The sequence below is a fragment of the Hakea prostrata genome, chromosome 3, assembly GCF_041222555.1.
Source record: "Hakea prostrata isolate BN-2017 chromosome 3, UWA_Hpros_2, whole genome shotgun sequence".
NCBI classification, from domain to species: Eukaryota; Viridiplantae; Streptophyta; class Magnoliopsida; order Proteales; family Proteaceae; genus Hakea; species Hakea prostrata.
Window position 1 is genome coordinate 14389265 of NC_142602.1, and position 20442 is coordinate 14409706.

Below are 20442 nucleotides of genomic sequence, written 5' to 3' on the forward strand. Positions count from 1 at the left end.
TATGCGATCAGGCATTCTATATGCTTTGGCTGAAGGCGTGGACTATGTGCACGTGAAATCAGATGCTTTGGACCTAGTTCTATACTTCTATCCATTCATCAAAGAAGACACTCTGTGGCCTACGACATTCAACCCATTGTTGATGATATTTGTCATTTTGGTGGCTGTTTTTTGGATTGTAAGTTTTTTCATGTTTCTAGGAGGTGCAACCATGTTGCTGACCAACTAGCTAAGAGGGCCCAATCAGTTACGGTTACGACTGAATGGCCTATATCCGATCCTTGGATTCAAGCGTTTTGTTCTCTTGTTTCCTCAACATAGCCGTTATAAATACGACTTCATTACCAAAAATAAAACAAGTTCCATATGAACGCCACATAGTACCAAGTTGAGAATTTGAATCTCTAAACAATATAGTTTGACATTTGTTTCAAACAAGTCAATGTACCTAATTGAGGACTTTATGAAACTAATACCATCTTAAACTTATAAATCCTCTTAAGGTTTAGGCAAAACTCTACCTTATATTTTAATAACTTTTTAGAAATGTATCCGAGATGCACGTAAACTAGTTTGAATGAAACTCAACTCCAAAATAACAACAACATTAATAATAATAATAATAATAATAATAATAATAATAATAATAATAATAATAATAATAATAATAATAATAATAATAATAATAATAATAATAATAAAAACACGGTTAATCGACTTTTAGCTGTGCATGAAGGTTTCATTTGTCAGCGTCAATTTGATAGTGCGTGTTTTGTTCATGAAACATGAGGAGGGCCTTTTCATCCCAGGCTGATAAATACGACAGAGTCAGCTATTTGAATGCAATAGTTAATTATTTTAGATAAAAAGCAAATTTCCCGTCTTTGAAAATTTATATTAATATAAACGTCATCAATTTTACTTTTTCGTTATGTTTTTATTGTTTTTTCTGCTCACCGACGTTTTTCTCCCGTCAGTTTCTTCAGTAAAATTTCATTCTTTTCCGTTAAAAAAAACGTCATCAATTTTTATTTTTTTTCTTTTCTTGGGAAATGTGTAAATAAACGTAGATTTTTTTTTTTTTCAAATTGAATTTCTTACGCAGACACTTTTCCTATATCCTCAATGGATAATTATATATATATATATATATATATATACCGTAATTCATTTTGGTTCCAACGGGATTGGAAGTTAAAATGATACATGTAAGGAAACAAGATGTTGTTTAACTTTATATAAGCCGGTGTCGTTACATCCATTTGTGCCACATCAGCTAATTGCCAACTATTTTGAGTAATTAAACTCTTATGCTTAACAATACTATGAAGCATTGGTCATTTTTTTTTTCTATAAGAATATTTTTATCTTACTTTCATCTATACATTATCAATCGTCAATATAATGATGTATGCATATTGATATAAAGTCTTAGCTAAAATTTTCCTTACATCACTCATGACATCTTCAGCCACTCATTTTAATGGCTCCCTATTTTTTAAAGCCATGGAAAATGAGATTATCCAATTTGATGGTCGGCTAGGGTGTTATAAGCAAACATCATAGAATCACCTAAGCACTCCTAGTTATTATTAATATTAATTTCACATACATGTTAATTTGGCATGGCGGGTGGAGTGTCTAACATGTCTGACGGTCGCTTTTCATCTTGAGAAAATATATCTGCATAACCAAAAAACATTTTGGTTGAATGTAATTCTTACATATCCTTTTAGAAAAAATACTAAAGCTTTTAGACCTAATTTGCATTATTGATGGGATGAGCAATAGATACAATTTGATCTTCAATTAACGTGTTTCAAAGAATTAGTACAGAAAAGATGTCCTCTTAGAAATAAACAACTAATAACAATACAACTTTGAGTTATCAACACACGTAGCAATTCATTAGATGATCGGAGTTATAGATGAGATAAACAAGATAAACAACTTTATAAGACAATGTCACAGGTTTCTAGCTAACTTTCTTTGGTGATATATGTTATAGCCCCCCACTCTAGAATGTTTCACCCCTCGGAAAGCCACTTACAAGAAACTAATTTATAATTAAGTCAAAAATTACCCAAGATTTCCCAAAAAAATCTATCATTCTAGGAGTTTGTCTATATATTCTCACTTTGTTGCTTAACAATGACAAATTTTTTTTAATGATGACCAATTTGTTAGTTCTAACATCTTCCTTGGATGGTCAACAATTTTGAGTTATCACACATGTAGAAATTCATCAGATGATCGGAGTTAAAAATAAATAATATAAGCAACTTTATAAGACAAGGTCACAGTTTTCGACTTTCTTTGATGATATATGTAATAGTTCTCCACTCCAAACACACCTTTTGGTTTGTCTATGTATTCTTAGTTTGGTGCCTAACGATGACAAATTTGATTTTTTCTTTTCTTTTTCTGTGACGAAAAGTTGTTAGTTCCAATATTTTTCTATTTTTACGTTATGTCACTCTAGATTAGGCTGCCACATCAATCCTCTTGAACACATCCAGAGTCTACAACCCACAGAGTATGAAAAGAAAGCTCAAAACCAATATCAATCCAATATGTTATATGTAAAGGATAATTATTAGAGTTATATCCAAGGTTGGATCTTCTCAGGGATATTATTTGGGGTCTACAACTCAAACTCAAACTCAAAGAGGCACAATCTTAAAATGCAATCCATCTTAATCATATAATTCTAGACTTTCTAGTTTCAATTCAATTTATTTTTATTTTCTTGTATTATTTATATTTTAACTCCCGTAATAGCAACACTATAAATAAGTCTAGTTTAGCTCACATAGAGCTTACGGAAATAAAATTAAAAATCTTCTAAATCTTACCTTAACGTTTGATAGTCCATTTTTTGGATGAAAGATACATGTTCATTAATCATATCAAAGGTTAAGGCAAAATTTAGAAGATTATAAATATATATATATATATATATATATATATATATATATATATATATATATATATATATATATTTAATTTAATATCAATTTCAAATTTGGCTGATGGACAAGTGTCCTTCATCCAAAAGAAAATAAATTGTCTATTTTTTACAATTCTCACCCTGTAATTTTCTATAATTTCTATCTAGGATTGTGACACATGGCAGTTAATTATCCAAGGATCATGATTAGAACCCAACTTAGAATTGAATATAATAAATTGTTAAATTTTCTTTCAATTTCATCTCTCCTTTTCTCTTGAGGCAGGTTTAGTTCCTAATTAGGTTATAATCCTGACCCTTAGATAATTAACTGACACGTGTTACAATCCTAAATAGAAATTACAAGAAATTGCAAGGAGTGAGAATTGTAAAGGATGTGAACCCCATTTTTTATAGCCAATACTTCTTTTTCTCGATATCATCGAGCCTCAGACCTCATGTCAAAAAACTAAGAAATAAAAAATAAATATCGCAAAATTTTCCTCCTAGTTCTTATGTTTTCTTCTTCCTTCATCGAATCCGGATCATCACCCCATTAGGGGAGCATTCTAGACGGCTTTACCACCACAAATCCTTTGGGACCCATAGGTAAAAACTAAAAAATAAAAAACCCATCACCCAACCCTTGGGTCCCCTGTATTTATGGTGGTAAAGCCGTCGGGGCCCGATAGTCTATGCTCCCCTGACGGGTTGCTGATCCGAGTCCCGTCAGCTCCATTTCGTTCTTCCTTTTGTTGCGGTTCAATAATGACGGTTGTCTCTTTCTTTTTGTTTCTGATTCGTGTGATTAATGCTAAAAAAGAAAATCTCTTTCATGGTACAATATTTCATGAGACTATACATATGTGTCAGTAATTGTGCCCAATAACATTATTTATTGGAGATAAGAGATAATTTATTGTTTTTCTTCTTATGTTTGGTGTTTGTGTCTGTATTTTCTTTATGTTATGAATAAAAATATTGAACTTTTGGCCAAAAAAAAGAAGATAAAAGAGAGTACCAAGGAAGACTTGAAACGGTAACCTTGGTTGTCCACTTCTTCTTCTTCTTACTATTGCCAAGTAAAATTTTTCTCTTTCACCTAATTGAAGATTTTAGTATTCCACTTAAGATTACTATAAAGTCAGAAATTATAATTCATAGAAAACTCTTTCCAGGTCTTAGGCATGGAAATTAAATTTAGAGCTATAATCATCCAACATATAATGGTAGTAGTACTCTTCCCATTAGGTGATCATATAAAAACTTGAAAGATGCTTGAATGATTGATTGATTATATATGTAGACATGATCACCTTACTTACATCTTTGTTTCATACGATTAAGTCCTTTTTATTATTACTTGACGTGCATCTTCAATAAGCCCACGTCCGAATTGTACTAGTCTTGAATATAACCGCTCAACAACTGACAACTTAACTACCACATGCAAATCCTTAATGACTATCTTTCTTTTCAATAAACTAATGGCTATCATTATTGATCTTAATGCAATGCCCTGAATGAATTCATTGCTTGAGAAGACTAGAGAGAAATAGATCCAGTCATTCCTGTTTACTTGGTTAAAAAGAAATAGAAAAGACACTTGATCCAAAAATTCCACCAATTTTATTAAAAAGTAAAAACTTTTCTTATGGCAATGTTATTGGTTAGGTAAAAAAAATTTTTCTCATATTTCTAGTTTACATCTTGATACGGAAGATTCCTATCCGACCCGGTCTGACCCGGATGGGGCTCCACATGCTAGTTAGTCGGGATAGATGTCGATCATTCATGACCAAAAGCGTAACATATGCCACATATATAGTAATCATCCTTGATATAGAAGGTCAACTCAGCAGCTGATTGAATGTGACCAACGACAAGGAAGAATGATTCTAGGAGAAACAACAGCCCTTGTCAGGTTAACTTACCAAATACATAAAAGGTAACACTTACAATATAAAAGCATAGACATACCCTTCCGGTAAGCATCCAATACACTCTGAGTATAATCTTGTGTAGCTTTTGCACAAGACCTCACTCTATTCGTCATCTGACTTTGCCATCAGAGGCGGCTACCCGACATACAAGCCGGCCCGTATCTAACCTTTCTTGCAGGGCTCATCGTCCCGGATACAAAAGGAGGCTCAGTCGGATCCAAAAGTATAATTGATACGCATCACATCTGATTTGACAAAATAAATAGGAGGAAACTCTCATTTAGCTTCGTGAACATTTTTTTAATATGTATTGAAGAAGTATGATGGAAGCATAGACCTCTATCTTGATAAACGTGGATAAAAAAATAAAATTCCTCAAAATTAAATATTTGCAGTGATGTATCAGTTGAGAATCACATTAATGGTTTCCAAAATCTTCCTAATATTTTTTTCATGGTTTAAATATTATTTTGACCATTATAATTTGTATTGGAGGGTTTTCTATTGTCGACAAGAAATAATCCAAATGCCACATTAATAAGGGATTGAAAAAACTGGAATATATCAGTGTTGAAATCAATCCATTTTTTTATTTCATTGGTATGGGAAGGGCACATGCTCCGTTTACTCTCATGAGTTTATGAGTTTATTTTAATAACTTGTCTCCAATATTTGATGGTACCTACATTGAACATTGAAGATGGTGGTGGTGTTCAAGGAAAACCATGGATGTGGTTCCTTTCACCGGCAATATTGGAAGAAAGAAATCTTGCAGAGATCAAAATAAATAAGAATAAATGATGATGGTCGGCAAGCCGGTGCCGACGGTGATGGGTGACCATCATCACTTGTTGCATTCATTGACAAATTAACTAAGAAGGACCAAAGGTCAAATTTTGACTTTAAGAGTCATTACACGGTTACACCTACCCATGCATGCCATATATATTACCTACCCAATACATGCAGCAGCTTGTATTTGTTTAGCTCATGAACCCTGCTTGGTCTGGTATTCTCTACTCAACATTAACTAAAATCGATAGGTTATGTAAATAATGAGATTTACTTTGGTGTATAGACGCTAAATTGGGCTAGTTTAATATCGAGCTTGACTCAACTCTTTCCATCAACTCTGAAACTGTTAATGTATTAGTCAAATGTTTAAACTGATTGGTTTACTGGACGCTGCAACCATTTGATTGGTTGATCGACTTTTAAATTGGGTCATTAAGTAAAGAAATGGAAAAGAATTAAAGAGAAAAAAGTTACTAGAAGGTTCCTTGACCTTTAAAAATGGGTTTAATCCATTATTTTCTTGGGCTCGCTTTGATTTATAAGTGTGAACCTGTGGAAATATAAGAAGAAAAAGAAGACAGGAGAATAGGATTCTAGATTCTCATGGAGACAAATGACTTGGGGAAGTCAAGTCCAATCATATAGGAAGGCATAATTGACAAAAATACTTATATGTCTCAAATGAAGTTATGAATGATCATGCATGGACCCCATGTTCACGTACAATGCTTTGTATTTTGATTTCCACAATAGAGTCCAGCCATGGGCCATGCACCTTCAGTGACTTACTTGCTCATATCGATACAAACTAGGAAGACGTACACGGTTTCTGGAGATGAAGATCATGAAATTAAACCATACTTTTGAATAGAGAAATGAAAGTGTGGAAAGCATTAAATGAGGAATGAATAATATTGTAAACCTAGCTTTGGCTTATGTATATGGGTCGTTGTTATTTCTTCTTTTCTGCAAACAAAACCTATTAATTAAGAATGAATGGCAACTCGATCGGCTGCTGCTATTTCTTTCTTTCTATTCTCATTTCTCAAAGGACATCTTTCTTTGCCGACCACTGCAAAACTCCAAAGAGTTTGGTAGCAGATGATTCCATTCATATTGTCTTAGGCTCCTTCTGTCCATGGAGAAAATTTTGTTATAATTTAGGCTAGTTAGAATAAGATTCTAGAAACCTATTCTAACCGAAGAAATTTTTTTTTTGTTTTGTGCTTCAATCCTTTACACTTGTCAAAAGTTCAAGATATTTGACACCAGTATATATCCATGAAGAAACTACCTGAAATTAGGTTAAGCTTTTTATTGAAGTCCTCTGAAGAATTTCTTTAGTTGACCTTGCACTGCCCCTTTTTATTTACTTATGTAAAAGTTGAAGAACTGGTTAGCGAATAAAGTAATTATTTAAAGCTTTTGGGAAGTTGCAGTGAAATTTACTTCTTTCCTCCTTTTTTTTAATTTGATTGATATGAAAGAGATGTGTTTTTGTTGATCTTCCACAACTGTTTTTTTTCCTTTGGAATGCCTGATCGACAACTCCACAAGGATGACATGTTACTTCTAGTTTTCTGCTTTTCGTCTTCTAATTCTTGTTGTCTAAAGATGTTAGTTCTCCTTTTGATTTTACATTGCAACATCACCTTTTCATACTCAAAGCCTCCTAAGTTGAAGTTGATGTGATAAGTTAACATAAAATAGGTATGATCGACCTGAAATGATAAAAAGACTTTCCTTTTAGACTTTAATGTGATAATTAAATTACTCCATTGTCTTCTTATTGGCTTTTAAGGACCACTGGAGTTCTTCTTTCTCATATTTAATTTATTATCTTTATCTTGGTGGAGTCTATCTTTATCTTGTAGCTGATGTCATTCCAACTAACTAAACCTATTGCATGCCCAATCCTGAAATTAAGTTAAAATTTAAATAATTTAATTAAGATCCAAATCCTAGGGTTTTCTCCATAAATAAGCAACTCCAAGAACCTTATGCCTAATTAGGGCACCATCATGTATTTATGTGACAGATCTTATAGGAGATTACACTCTAATCTTTCTTGTCTAAATTCCAAAGTTTAGCCCAATATGTATTTCCAAGTGGCACGATAAGATGCATTGGGAAATCTGGTCAGTCATTTATACGTGGACCCCTGACAAGGATGTGAGAACGAAAGGTATTTGATTTAATGAATAAAAAATTTAACACTTGTCTATCCAAGAAAGAATCCATATACTTGCCTTATAAGGTGATGTCCACCTAACCACTTCATTTGGGATCCAAATTGGTAAGATTGTGGGCATGACACATCATCAACTTAATCCTCCTAGAATCTTATCCCTTGATATGAATGGTAAGTTATCCATCAATGATTTGACAAGTTTTATTTCTAAGTGGAAGAGATTAATGTTCAGGTCGTTAGAGTTATATTTGCATATAAGTTAATTATGTAGATTTATTGATGTATTTCTTACTGAATGATGATAACCTCATATATAAAGACTGTAAGACCAAGAAGATTTTGGGTTCGAACATCCGTACTTTCATATTTTCTCCTTTCCTCCCCCCACATCCTACACTTCCCATTCATCATGGTACCCACATTTGATGGGAATGACTCTACACATACATGTGCATAATTAAGAAACCCACTAATTAATCCATAACATGGCAAACATCTAGGGCCATGTTAGGAATCATTTTCCTAAACAGAATTATTAAAAGTAAAAGAGGGTTTAGTAATAAACTTTCTTTCTAATATATTACTTGGCAATTCAAAACATTAAGAGACCATCCATGCTCGACAAGATCCCAAATGTCTTTGGTTGCATATGCCTGCTCAATCAGAAATTAGCTTAATTTGTTTTGACCAAATTAAAGGAAAACAATATCATTCATCACCTGAATTTCCTAAGTCAATGGTCGAGCCAAGTCAACGAGATTGATCATTTTAATTAATGGGTTATCAGGGGAAAACAGTGCATGTATCTGTTAGATTAGCTGAACCTAATTATAAGGATACCATTTGTTAATACAACAAGTAAACCTTCTAACCTCTACTCTATTGATATTAGAAAGTAACAAATAAGAGTTGAGAGACAAGGAAATCTCAATAATCACTTGCCGCATCTTATAGTTAGAGAAGAATTAAAAGTATATAACTTACTTCCCTGCCTGTTCTCCAGTGTTGTTATTGGTCTCATCAGTATGATAGTGTAACTGGGGATTTGATAATCTTGTTTCTGATCATTTATGGCCGCTAATAAGGGATGATTAGGGAATGAAATCTCTATATGGATCTCTTCAACAGGGCTTAGAAGACTTTGATATGATTCGATCTCCATTAAACTAACACGGCAGGGAATGTAGCTATCAAGAAAATAATTGATTGGGTTTGTGTCCATGTGAAGTGGTAGGGAAGTGGGAACTCCTTGTCCATGTTTCTGGTTTGTAATCTTCCATGCATGCATGTAATCTTTGAAAACCACACAATATTAATAATCTCTTAGATTTTCATTCTGTGATCTCCTGTTAGTAGTATATGGTCCAACCTTGGGGTGGACATGGACCACACTAGAGCCTAGTATGCCTTGATTGGGGTTTAGAATCTAATCTTGAAGAATTTTTTTCATTAGATGGTCCTCATATATATGTATTTTGTCTCCTTCTTTTCTTCTTCTGTGGGGGTGGGGGGGTTGGTTATAACTCGGTGGTCTATTAATTGCGTATTTTTAAGGCTGCAACAAAACTGGGTTAGGCTGGGCTTATGCCTAACCCAAGATCAACTTTGTTAAGTCAGGCCTGGCCCAGGAACTTAAAATCCTCAACCCTATGGGCTCTTCCCAATCCAGACCAGCCCAAACCCACCTCTAGGAGTCAAGTTGTGCGTTTCTCCACCCCTAACCGTTCCTCAAGATCTTAACCAATAAAATTGTTCCTCATGATTACTGTGGATACATGGGATATTAGAGGATTGAGACTGCCGGGAAGGAAATGGATTGTGAAAGATTGATTTATTTGAGAGGTTTACCGGTCCTGTATGAAAGTCATCTTGTATGGGGTATTTGTGACCTAATAGTAGAGTTTGCAGCCCATTAGTTTGGTCGTCATGTTACAAAGGTTGAATTTTTGTGCAAACCTTCTAGTTGGATTTATTCAATCCCCTCACGAAATATTGTTCCGTCTTGCTTCCCTCTCGATAGAAGTATCCGTTCTTGAGAATGATGCCAACGGAAAGAAGTATTATCGTCTATAGTATATAGTTGATGTATCTTTCACCTACACTAATCCATGTCTACACAATATACGTAGAAAAGCAATTTTGTTGTGTGGTAAAAGATACCAAACCGCTTAAAGATGTACAGTTGTTAAGAAAAAAGTCATATTAATTTGAAGATAGAAGCAACCTTGCACCACTTAGATAGAGAAGGGAATTATTAGTTTCCTGCCATCCAAACAAAGAAGAGAAATTCATTTACAAAGCTGCACCGTATATTCCTAAGGAGAAAGGTTGTGTGAATCGATTGTTTGGTGCATGCCCTTTCACTAGACCCTTCCTCCATTTCCTAGTACTCATACTTTCCACAGAAAACAGAAACCCTTGAAAGGTAAAAATGTAAGAACTACAAAAAAACAACCCTCATTCACACTTGTCAATCAAATTAGATTTAGATTTCGGAAATTACATCCGAAAATCCGTTAGCTGAGCTCATCATCCGACCCGGACCCGGAACTTCCGGATCCAAAGTAACGATTCTCATACCAGAATATACAGCTCACCCCGACCAAAATCTCTGCTATCGCCGCTTCTGTCTTCTCTGTGTCCGAGAAATGAAATGTCTGCAACAACAACAACGTCGGCTTCGGTTCGAAATTTGGCCGTTCAAAATTCCTCTCCGACTGCCATCTCACTGTATCATGCGCCATCGGTGCTAACCATTCCATTATCCCTTTCAGTGCTTCTCTCCACCCCTCCGCCAACGATTTGTCCGCCCATGACTCCGGTTCACCGCCTTCGCCTTCGCTCTTCTTCTTCCACCGGTTCCTCAACTTTGCCCTCACCGACATCTTCAAACTCGTCGGTAACATCCGATAAAGACTCTCTCTTTCACGGTCTCCAATTGTGCACGGCGAATTTAGATACCTCTCCACCGTAATTATAACGTTCGCGTATCTTAACGATAGGCCGGCTCCGCCCAGAGTCGACGGCGGCGCCACCTGTAGTAGCCTGTTCTTCTTCCCCTCGTCCCCAAATACATGAAAGTGGTTTTCTTGGAACCCGATTCCGAATCCAAAACCCAAACCCACAGCAACTGGTTCATCTTCCTCCATGTTTGACCCGCGACTCAAGAACCGGATTAAGTTCCGTTTTTGTGGCTTACCAAGTGGGCCAGACTTCGAGCTGGGCGTAGCGGAAGGCGAAGAAGGGTGGTTAGGAAGTGTCTGGCTCTGTAACGGCCCAGAATGAAAACGGGTACGGGCGTGCGAGCTGGATACTTCGGGGAGGACCGAAATGTAGGGTCCGAAGAATACACAGATTCGGGCGTAGATGAAACAGATGATTCGGGCCATGAGACCCACTGCCTTATCGAAGGTTTGGTTCCAAAGCGATATCTCTTTGTAGCGTTCAACCAGTTTTCTCTGAGCTGTTATTTGCTGATTGAATCCCTCCCAGTTGGGTTTCTCCTCCGTTTCCGACTCTGGCTTCCAGTTCTGCAATTTTCGTTCCCCTACCTCCAACTCTGACAAAGAATGGTATTCCATATACAGATTTGAGGTTGCAGAGATGAGCTGCTCCATCTTGTCGATGTTCTTATCCACCTCCTTGGACATAAAACCCAATTTACTCATGTTGATCATACCAAATTTGAGATCGGAATAGACATTTTTGAAATTGCACAAAGCAGGATCGGCGCATTTTTGGCCCAGGCTAATGACGCCGACGGCACAACGATCGAGATCTTCGATTCTCTCGGCACAGGCGAGATTGAGAAGAAAGTTTTCGTCTTTGGAATTGAGATATGAAACGCCTTCAGATTTTATAATTTCGTTGTGAAGTTTGTTGAGTTCTCCATCAGAAAGGGATTTGTAGAGGGAGAGAAGGTGTGCCATGGTTCGAGCAGTCTCGAAGGAGAGGATTCCGAGGATGGGTGTTGCTTCTTCTTCTTGGGTTTTATGCCTGTTGTTGTTCTTCTTTGTCTCCGACGCCATAGAACGTCTCAGGCCGTTTCCGATGTCGTAGAGCCATGATCTGGTGGCGACCATGGCCATAACACTCTAAGCTGGAATATATTTTTTAAATCTACAGTCTGATACAATCAACAGAGTGGTTGGAGTGGCTAAAGGTTACGAAGGAGTCCAAAATGTTGGACAGGAAAAAAGAAGAAATGGGATATAAGGATAGGAGGAATGAAGGATCTCCCCTGCTTCTTCATTCTTACAGGTAAGAACAGCTAGAGTTTCGGAGGAGGGAACGCAAATGACAGAGAGAACCGCGTGTAATCGAAATTGGAAACAGAGAAAGAAGTCAAGAGGACAGAAAGGCTGGTGGTCATGAACGATAAAATTAAGAAAATCGTAGTCGATAAAGAGGAGATGACGGCGCAGAAATTGCAGAAATTGAGGAATTCTCTTTGACTCTTGCCTTAATTACCCACACCAGCACGCGGATTTCGGTGATGCCGGTAACAGTGGGCCGGAAGTTCAGAGGGATGTGACCGTAATTTTACATATGCGTCTTGTCTTCCTTTAGTGGTGGAGGGTCCACTCACCACTGGAGCAATCTAACGCCTTTTCTTCGCTACCGGGGAACCCTAAAAAAAGAATCTGACATATTTTCTTTCTATTTGATTCCAATCACACGGTTCTGTTTTCCTATTATTTATCTGGATAACGGGAGAAAATAAAAAAATTTAAATATCGCCGTTGCCGGGGATCGAACCCGGGTCACCCGCGTGACAGGCGGGAATACTTACCACTATACTACAACGACGTTGTTGTTTTCAAAGATTAATTTAATTATTTTCTAGCGAAATCGTTTAATTCTTTCCTTTTTTTTTTCCTTTTGTTCCCCTCAATTTTCATGGCTACATTGAGGTGGTTTAAGAGTAATGGTGTAAATGAATAATCGAAATTCACTCTCAATTTTGTATTCGCATCTCTTCATCAGTATTTGAATCTGTCCAATTACTAATAACATGAGGATAGGTAATGCCCCATTCCTAATGATTATTATCCGTTCAATTAAATTACTTATTTAGATTTATTTTTATAATTTTTTATTTGAAATATGTGACCATTATTTTAGATTTTCTACTAAGATAACTGGCAAATTTTGTTAAATTTCAAATCCAATATTTACAAATAAAACGGTAAAGTCTTTTTTTTTTTTTTTTTTTTTTGTACTAATGTTTTTTTTCAATATTAGGAAAATAAATTAATATAATCAAGGTGTGCCCAAGTGGCTCGGATACTTGTGTTAAATTTGTACTCATGCTTCTTTATAAGAATATACTTAAGAAAATAACTATCTAATTATCATCCGAATCCGATTGAATTCATCAAAAAATCAATAGGATATTATTCAAATCCGTCCAAATAATATAATAGGATGTGGATATGTTATTAGCATTATCTTATCCAAATCCAATCCATTTACTCCCATACTTTGGGAGACCACAACCGGTTCTAGATATAATCCATTCATTTGCAGATTGTGTAATTAATTGAAGCATTGAACCCTAACTCCTTATCACCAGAAGAATCCTAGTCCGTTAAAAAAAAATGCTGGTTCGGTTTAGGTGTGAACCATATCACAAATTTGGATTTTATTGGACCAATTAGGGAGAGTCTGACTATGGCTTTGACCAATTATAACCCATCAGTCATTCACATCAGTTATTTATGGTAGCCAAAGATCAGTGAACGTCTCACTTTCTTTACGTTTTAAAAAAAAATCTATAAAAATTAGCGGATTAGAAGTCAGGATCTTTTATCCATCATTGTAGTGGATTGCATTGTTTTCATAATTTTTCACTCATATTAGGAGTAGGGTTCACCTCTAATTTAACAAAATAAATCACGTAAAGTCTTAATGAACGTGTATCCTAATGCAAGATGAACAATATAAGATGAACAAGGTTGATGACATCACAAACTTCTATTCTGAAACATAGAATCCCAAAATTGGGGCCCGGAATATTTGCCTCCCAAAGAGGTAGGGAAACAAACTCACTTTTAGATGCTCCACCTCTTTGTGGCCGCAGATAAGTTCCATGTTCCCATGTTTATATTTTAAGTTACTATTCTAAAACGATATACATCACAATTCTATGTTGATCCTAGACCTGTAACCGGATCGGATTAGGCTCGAATACGCTAGTATTCGAATCCGATTAACAAAACCACAATCTAAATCCCGTAGAAATTTAGAGAAGGTATCCGAATTTGAATCCGAAACTTTATCGGATATCCGATAATAATCCGATCCGATAAACTATCCGATTATTGATTGGTAATCATCATTTTTTTAATTTTTTAATTTTCAATTTACAATTTTCATTTACCAATTACAAGAATCAAATCCGCTATTTAGCCATTTTTTGTGAAAAATGTTTAATACTTTACTCTAACCGGATAATTTTTTATTTCCGATTATCTGATTACCGGTTTTCAAATCGATTATCATCCATTTTCAAAGAAAAAATGTTGAATACTTTACTCAATCCAGATAATCTTTTATCTGGATATTATCCGATCCGATAAACAATTATCAAAATTCAAATCCGGTTGCTTAACGGACAGATACGGATAATTTTTTGTAAGAAAAATTTTGGATACAGACACCCTTGAATGAATATGAATGCGAATTCAGAGGTGGATTTAGACTATCCATGTACAAGTCTAGTTGATCCGTAGTATAAACAAATTTTATGAGGAAAAAAGCAATAGTTTGGACCCACCTTAAGTGGAAAATAAAAAGAAAAAAAAAAACTCTAATTCTAAAATAGAAACATATTTATAATATATTTTAAATGATTATTATGCTAACAAAACTAATAATAGACTATAAAACAAAATAGAATCACAAATGAAAAAAAGAAGTAATAAACTAGTTTGAGAACCTGAATCTATTGCTAATTTTTATTTTTACAATTAGATCTGAAAATTTTGGGCCGGTTTACTTTAATAAAAATATGAAGCGAAGAATTTGAAGTGTTTAATTAACGTAAAGAAAATCAATTAAGTGTATAGAATTCTTCAATCCCACAACTCAATAAGAACACTTGACGCCAGTCCAACTACAACAATCAGAAGAAACATTACTTCCCCACCCACTAATCCTTGATTCCAAGCCCTTCAAGAAATCCTCCAATGCTATGAGGTCCTTAAAATTGCAAGTCACATTCTGAGAACTCAAGACCAATACATGGAAGCAGTAGCTAAGCAAAACAATAACGACCCATAAGTCACTAGTACCCATCTCTGTAAATTGCCCCTCCAAGAAACCTTTTTGAGAGGAACAAATTAACTACAGCACCTTTCTCAGAAGCAGAACCCATTCCATTTGAAACCCATTCTAGCTCTTTGGGTTCTACAATTTTTCAATTTACTGCAGATTTAGAAGAATAAACCACCGAAACAAAGAAGAATAGATTGGAAAATCAAACTGAAGACAAATTAATCTGTGAGAAAGATTGATAAGAATCACCAAACTATAAATCAAAAGAAAGTTGACACCATAATAGTTTGAAACCCTCTTAACCTCTGTAGAACATTTCCCCTCCACATTCCCCAATCCCCCTTTTTGATATTTTGCCCTCGGTCGTGCTCCATCCCTTTCTCTCTTTGAATTGATGACCGGTTGTTCCTTTTGAGTTTTTGTCCTCACCATTGCTCTCGCTTCCTTTTTCTCTCCAGATCGATTAAGAGAATAGGCCCTCTCTGCAACTTTTGAAATGAAGGTGGTTGCATTTCATTTTCGTTCTCCTATTTGCAGAAATGGGGGTGGTTGGTGGGCAGTTTCCGGTGAGGGAATCGGAAGAAGATTGCTAATTGCTAATTAAGGATTGGGTGTAGGAGGGAGCTAAAATGGGGTCACTTGTTTCACCCAAAAAATAATGGTTGTCTTGTTAAAAACTCAATATTTTTCAAATTTCCAGTATAATACAATCAGGATGTAAGACAGACGAACGACCACACTTTTGATGACACTTGCTCTTCTTCCAACCAATCAAAACTCAAACTCCACAGCTTCATCTTCTAATTGGTTGCTCAAAATTCTTGCCAACCTTCCCTTCTGGTCGTTGATTTGCAGAATCCTTTACAGTTTGATAATGCAGTGCTCGATATTTCATTTCCAGAACTCTCATAAAAAATGACTTTGCCGCCTTCAAGGTTGCTACATGGTTTGTGGGTAGCATTCCTCAGTAAATGTTTTTCATAGGTTCCAAGTCCAACCCAACCTGTAGCTTGAATAAAGCCCTCATAAGCACTGTCATGGGATTCCTGCTGGAGCCCGAATGGATGGGCCAAGAGTAAGCATAGCCCAACTGTTGAGCTTCCTCAGGGCACGCCCCAACCCAGGCAAAATTATAAGCCCAAAATGGGCTTGGACTTGCGTGGTCTTTTCATATCCTAGGCTAAAATTCACTGATGCCCTTATCTGTTGTGTGAAGAGTTGAAAGTTTGGGTGTTCAAGTTCAGAAAAGAAGCCGAGTTGCCGTATGTTTCTTCTTCTGACCTCTTCCCAGTTCCCACTGAAGCTTGTTGATCAATATCTTCAAACACTTTCAGTCTTCTTTTTTTTTTCTATTATCACACACTTCGCCATCATTAAAAAGGGGGTAGTTCATCCATCCTAATAGAAAACTAGTTAGCGGCAGCCGGCATGGTTCTTCACATCATGGTGTGAAATCAATGACAATGTGGAAAATGGTGTAAGTCAAATGTTGAATCGATTGTTTGATAGATTTTCAACATTGATTTCATGAACTGAAGTTGATGTGTATGGGAAATGCTGGAGCATCACGATTCACCTGTTCACAAAATTTCCATAAAAAGTAATTTTGAGCTCATCCTGGCAATCAAGAAATATTTAGAATTTGATGATGAAAATTTGTAATTTAATACATTTTGAGAAGCATTTTTAGGTTCGAGATCCAATTGTATTAACTTCCAATAGAGATATTTCTAAAATATATATATATATATATATATATATATATATATTTATTTATTTATTTCATCTTTAAAGCAACATGGTGCAAATATCTTTTAGGGATAATTACTATTGGCCCCCTGTACTTTGATTTTATTACTATTGTATCCCCTGTACTTCTCAAAATTACTAATCCAACCTTCAACTTTGTCTATAATTACTATTGCCCCCCTACCATTAAGTTTCGTTGGTTAACGGATGATGTGGCATTTTTATATTTTTTCAAAAATCCCAAAATATCCTTATACTTATCTCTTTACTTATTTACCCTTTTGTTAGTTACAGTAGTACCCTTAATTAAATGTGGACAAAAAATAACTATAATCCGTTTTATTCTATTAAAAAAAAAACTAAATAAAGAAAGAATGATTGAATAAAACTCAAATAGAAACCGAAGAGGAAGGAAAATCGAATTCAACTCAAATTGGAAACTGAATATCACCTAAAAAATTTTTTTAAATAAATGAAATTTAGTGAGGGTGGGAAACCAAATTGGATTTGGATTTTGTTCATTTATTTTGAATTAAATAAATGAAGTTTAGTGAAGGTGGGAAACCAAATCGGATTTGGATTTTGCTCATTTCTGTAATTCAAAATAGAGGAAGTTTTGTGAATGTGGGAAACCAAATCGGATTTGGATTTTGCCCATTTCATTAATTCAAAATAAATGAAGTTTAGGGTAAAATTGACATTTAATCTGGTTTTATAAATGGGGTGGCATCGTCTTTTGATTTCTTAATTTTAATGAAGGGCAAATTAGACATTACATATTCAAACTTAGCGGCAACTTCACACCGTTATAAGGAAGGGGGGGGCAACGATGGCGGTTTTATTAGTAATAAAATCAAACTACAGGGGGGCAATAGTAATTATCCCTATCTTTTAATATTTGGTGGGGAGAGATAAACCTATTCCAAAACTTATGGTGAAGTTCTATCTTTTTGTTCATTATTTTATATTATAATAATATCAAAACAACTCTCCCATACTCGTTATCCCCCAAGAAGGGAAAAAGAAAATTCACAATCTTTTTGTTAAAGATTGGCTTTATTAAAGTTTAAGGATAAAGAATACAATTATTTACAAATAAAACAAAAACTTACCAAATACTCAGCATAATAATTTGAAATTTCACCTACCACCAAATATCAAATATCTTCTTTTGGTGAACCAAATATCAACGTATCTACTTTTACCAATCAAAAATATCAAATATCTACCTCTTATGTCCTAACAACATTTTTTGGGTAGCTATCTCCAAACAACATTGATAGAATATACATTTTAATAATGTTGGCAATTCAAACTTGGAGTAAATCGTGTATACCCTGAAATCACTTATTTTATTTAAATATTCAAAAATCACAAATTATAAGAACATAAACAAATTGAAGAAACATAGAGATCTTAACATGATTCACACACCAATATAGTGCTCTACCGACCAAAAAAAAAAGAATAATTTTCACTATGTATATTTTCAAAGTTGAATATAAGAATTTAAATCGCATATAACAATTTGCAAGTTTAAAACTATAGAATGAGAACTATTTACACAAGGTGAATGACCCAATGATACAAAATAATAATAATAATAATTTTATATCATATTAGAAGTATAATCAGATTTTTTTTTTTTTTTTTTTTTTTTTGAAATGCATAATCAGATGTTGTTCACATGATATCCTGATGAAATTATTAAAATAACCCATGATTAACATGAGGTCCTGGCGATAATTTGCTCGTGTGATCGATGAACCATCCAATTTATTTTGCTTAAATATTGACGGCACCGTGTTGAGAGTTTTGTAAGTCATCCCTGCTTCTAAAACTAAAAGTCCGTCAGTCTCCCATTGCATTCGGACCAAACATGTCAAATGGGTCTTTGTTTTTATTAAAAAAAGAATATGGTCTTTGTCTTCAAAGTAAACTCTGGCACACGCCTTGGAGCGCCAAACTGTCCTCTTCCATGCGTTAAAACTATCACCGTCAGCTATGGTTGTGACTTCTTACACCATCTGCGACCCGTCGCAGGGGGGGGGGGGGGGGGGGTTTTTTTTCGGCTGCAACCCACCTGTGCCCGGCCGAGTTCCCCCCCTTGCCCGGCCTGGTTGAGTTTTGCACTCCTAAGTCTAATCTTATATATTCTAATATAAGCTAATTTCTGATCGATCGTAATTCAAGGCTAAAGATTCTTGTTTTTAACCTTAAACTCTATAGAGTCAAAATTCATTTCCATCCTAATTGGTCCTATCTCTGGCCCTATCTTTGTTATTATTCCTAATTCATTGAGATCAAACATTAAGGATAAAATTAGTACTAGAATTAGAGTCAGAGTGAGGGTAAAAAATAAGGACAAATTGAGATATGTTCGGAAGGCCAAAGAGTAATCCCAAGTCTACCCTTGACCCTGGTCAAGACCATAATATTTTGACCCTAACCGCCCTCAAGGCCAAAATCTTGAGTCCAAGCCCTATTCGGACTCAAGGCGAGTCAGTGCCAAACTTGCATCCCTAACCCCCTCCCCCCTAAAAAAAAAAACCATAAGAAAAAAAGAATGAAAGAAAGATAAAAAGAAAAGAAAAAGCTATGAATGTGGCTCATCAAATGACCATAAGAAAATTTGTTCACGTAAAACATGTATCTTAAAAGATATTTAATTTTACCTTTCTAATCAAATTATTCAAATCAATATCTCAACTACCTCTTGAGTTTATAAATTAAAGAAAAGACCATAAACTTATTTGAATTCTTGACCTTTTACAAGTTGTTTTTTAAATTATCAAATAAATCAAGTTCTTAAAGTTTAAATTTTAAGAATTTTGCTCTAAGTATTTCTAATGAGGTGGCTAACTTGGATTGCAATATATTTTAATTCATACAATAAATAAAGAAAAATAGATTCCCATAATGTTAGCAGGGAAGTTCTTGATAAGTTTCTCTCACTCGGTAATAACTTACAAGGTTTACATCAGTCCTTTATTCATATAGGTTTTTAATTAGATAAATTTATTTTTAATTCTTTATTGATGTGGTATTTTAATCATGATAGGTATTATTTTATAATTCAAGAAAAAGACCTTTCCCTTAGAGTGTCGTATTTGGTCATGTGGCATTATTCTATCTCTTTCCATTTATATAAAAATTACAAAGATTTTCCTTTATTTTCAAAAATAAAGAACCAGACACATGTGAAACCATCACTCTTAAAAATAAAATTTCTTTTGACTTTTTGTATATAATTGATTCACACTACCAATCAAAAGTCATCTTTGTCATTAGAGTATGATTTATAATGTAAATATCATTTTTTCCCCCCAAAAAATATCAGTAACTACTGTCTTGCTTGTAAGAATAAATATCCTATGTGGACACTTAGAAGTTGAATTTGATTCAACCACTGAAAAGAATATTTGAATTTTAATATGATTTTTAGAGTCTAGACTTATTAATGTCACCATCCTCCATAAGCTCAATGACACACGACTCTCTTGCTATATGTGACTCTGAGGTAAGCAAATGTTGGG

The 20442-nt window shown here is 34.8% G+C and overlaps 1 protein-coding gene and 1 non-coding gene across 2 annotated transcripts; both read right to left on the reverse strand.

The window, feature by feature from the left end:
- Nucleotides 1-10395: 10395 nt before the first annotated feature.
- Nucleotides 10396-11961, reverse strand: LOC149021031 (protein PSK SIMULATOR 1-like). The gene has a single exon (XM_089147421.1). The coding sequence runs from the start codon at nucleotides 11959-11961 to the stop codon at nucleotides 10396-10398; it is 1566 nt and encodes a 521-aa protein (XP_089003547.1).
- Nucleotides 11962-12616: 655 nt separating this feature from the next.
- Nucleotides 12617-12688, reverse strand: TRNAD-GUC (transfer RNA aspartic acid (anticodon GUC)). The gene has a single exon. It is a non-coding gene; the product is annotated as a tRNA-Asp (tRNA).
- Between the last annotated feature and the right edge of the window lie 7754 nt (nucleotides 12689-20442).

Coding starts and splice junctions, on each gene's coding strand:
- LOC149021031 (XM_089147421.1), bottom strand. CDS start 11,961: ATGGTCGCCACCAGATCATGGCTCTACGACATCGGAAACGGCCTGAGA.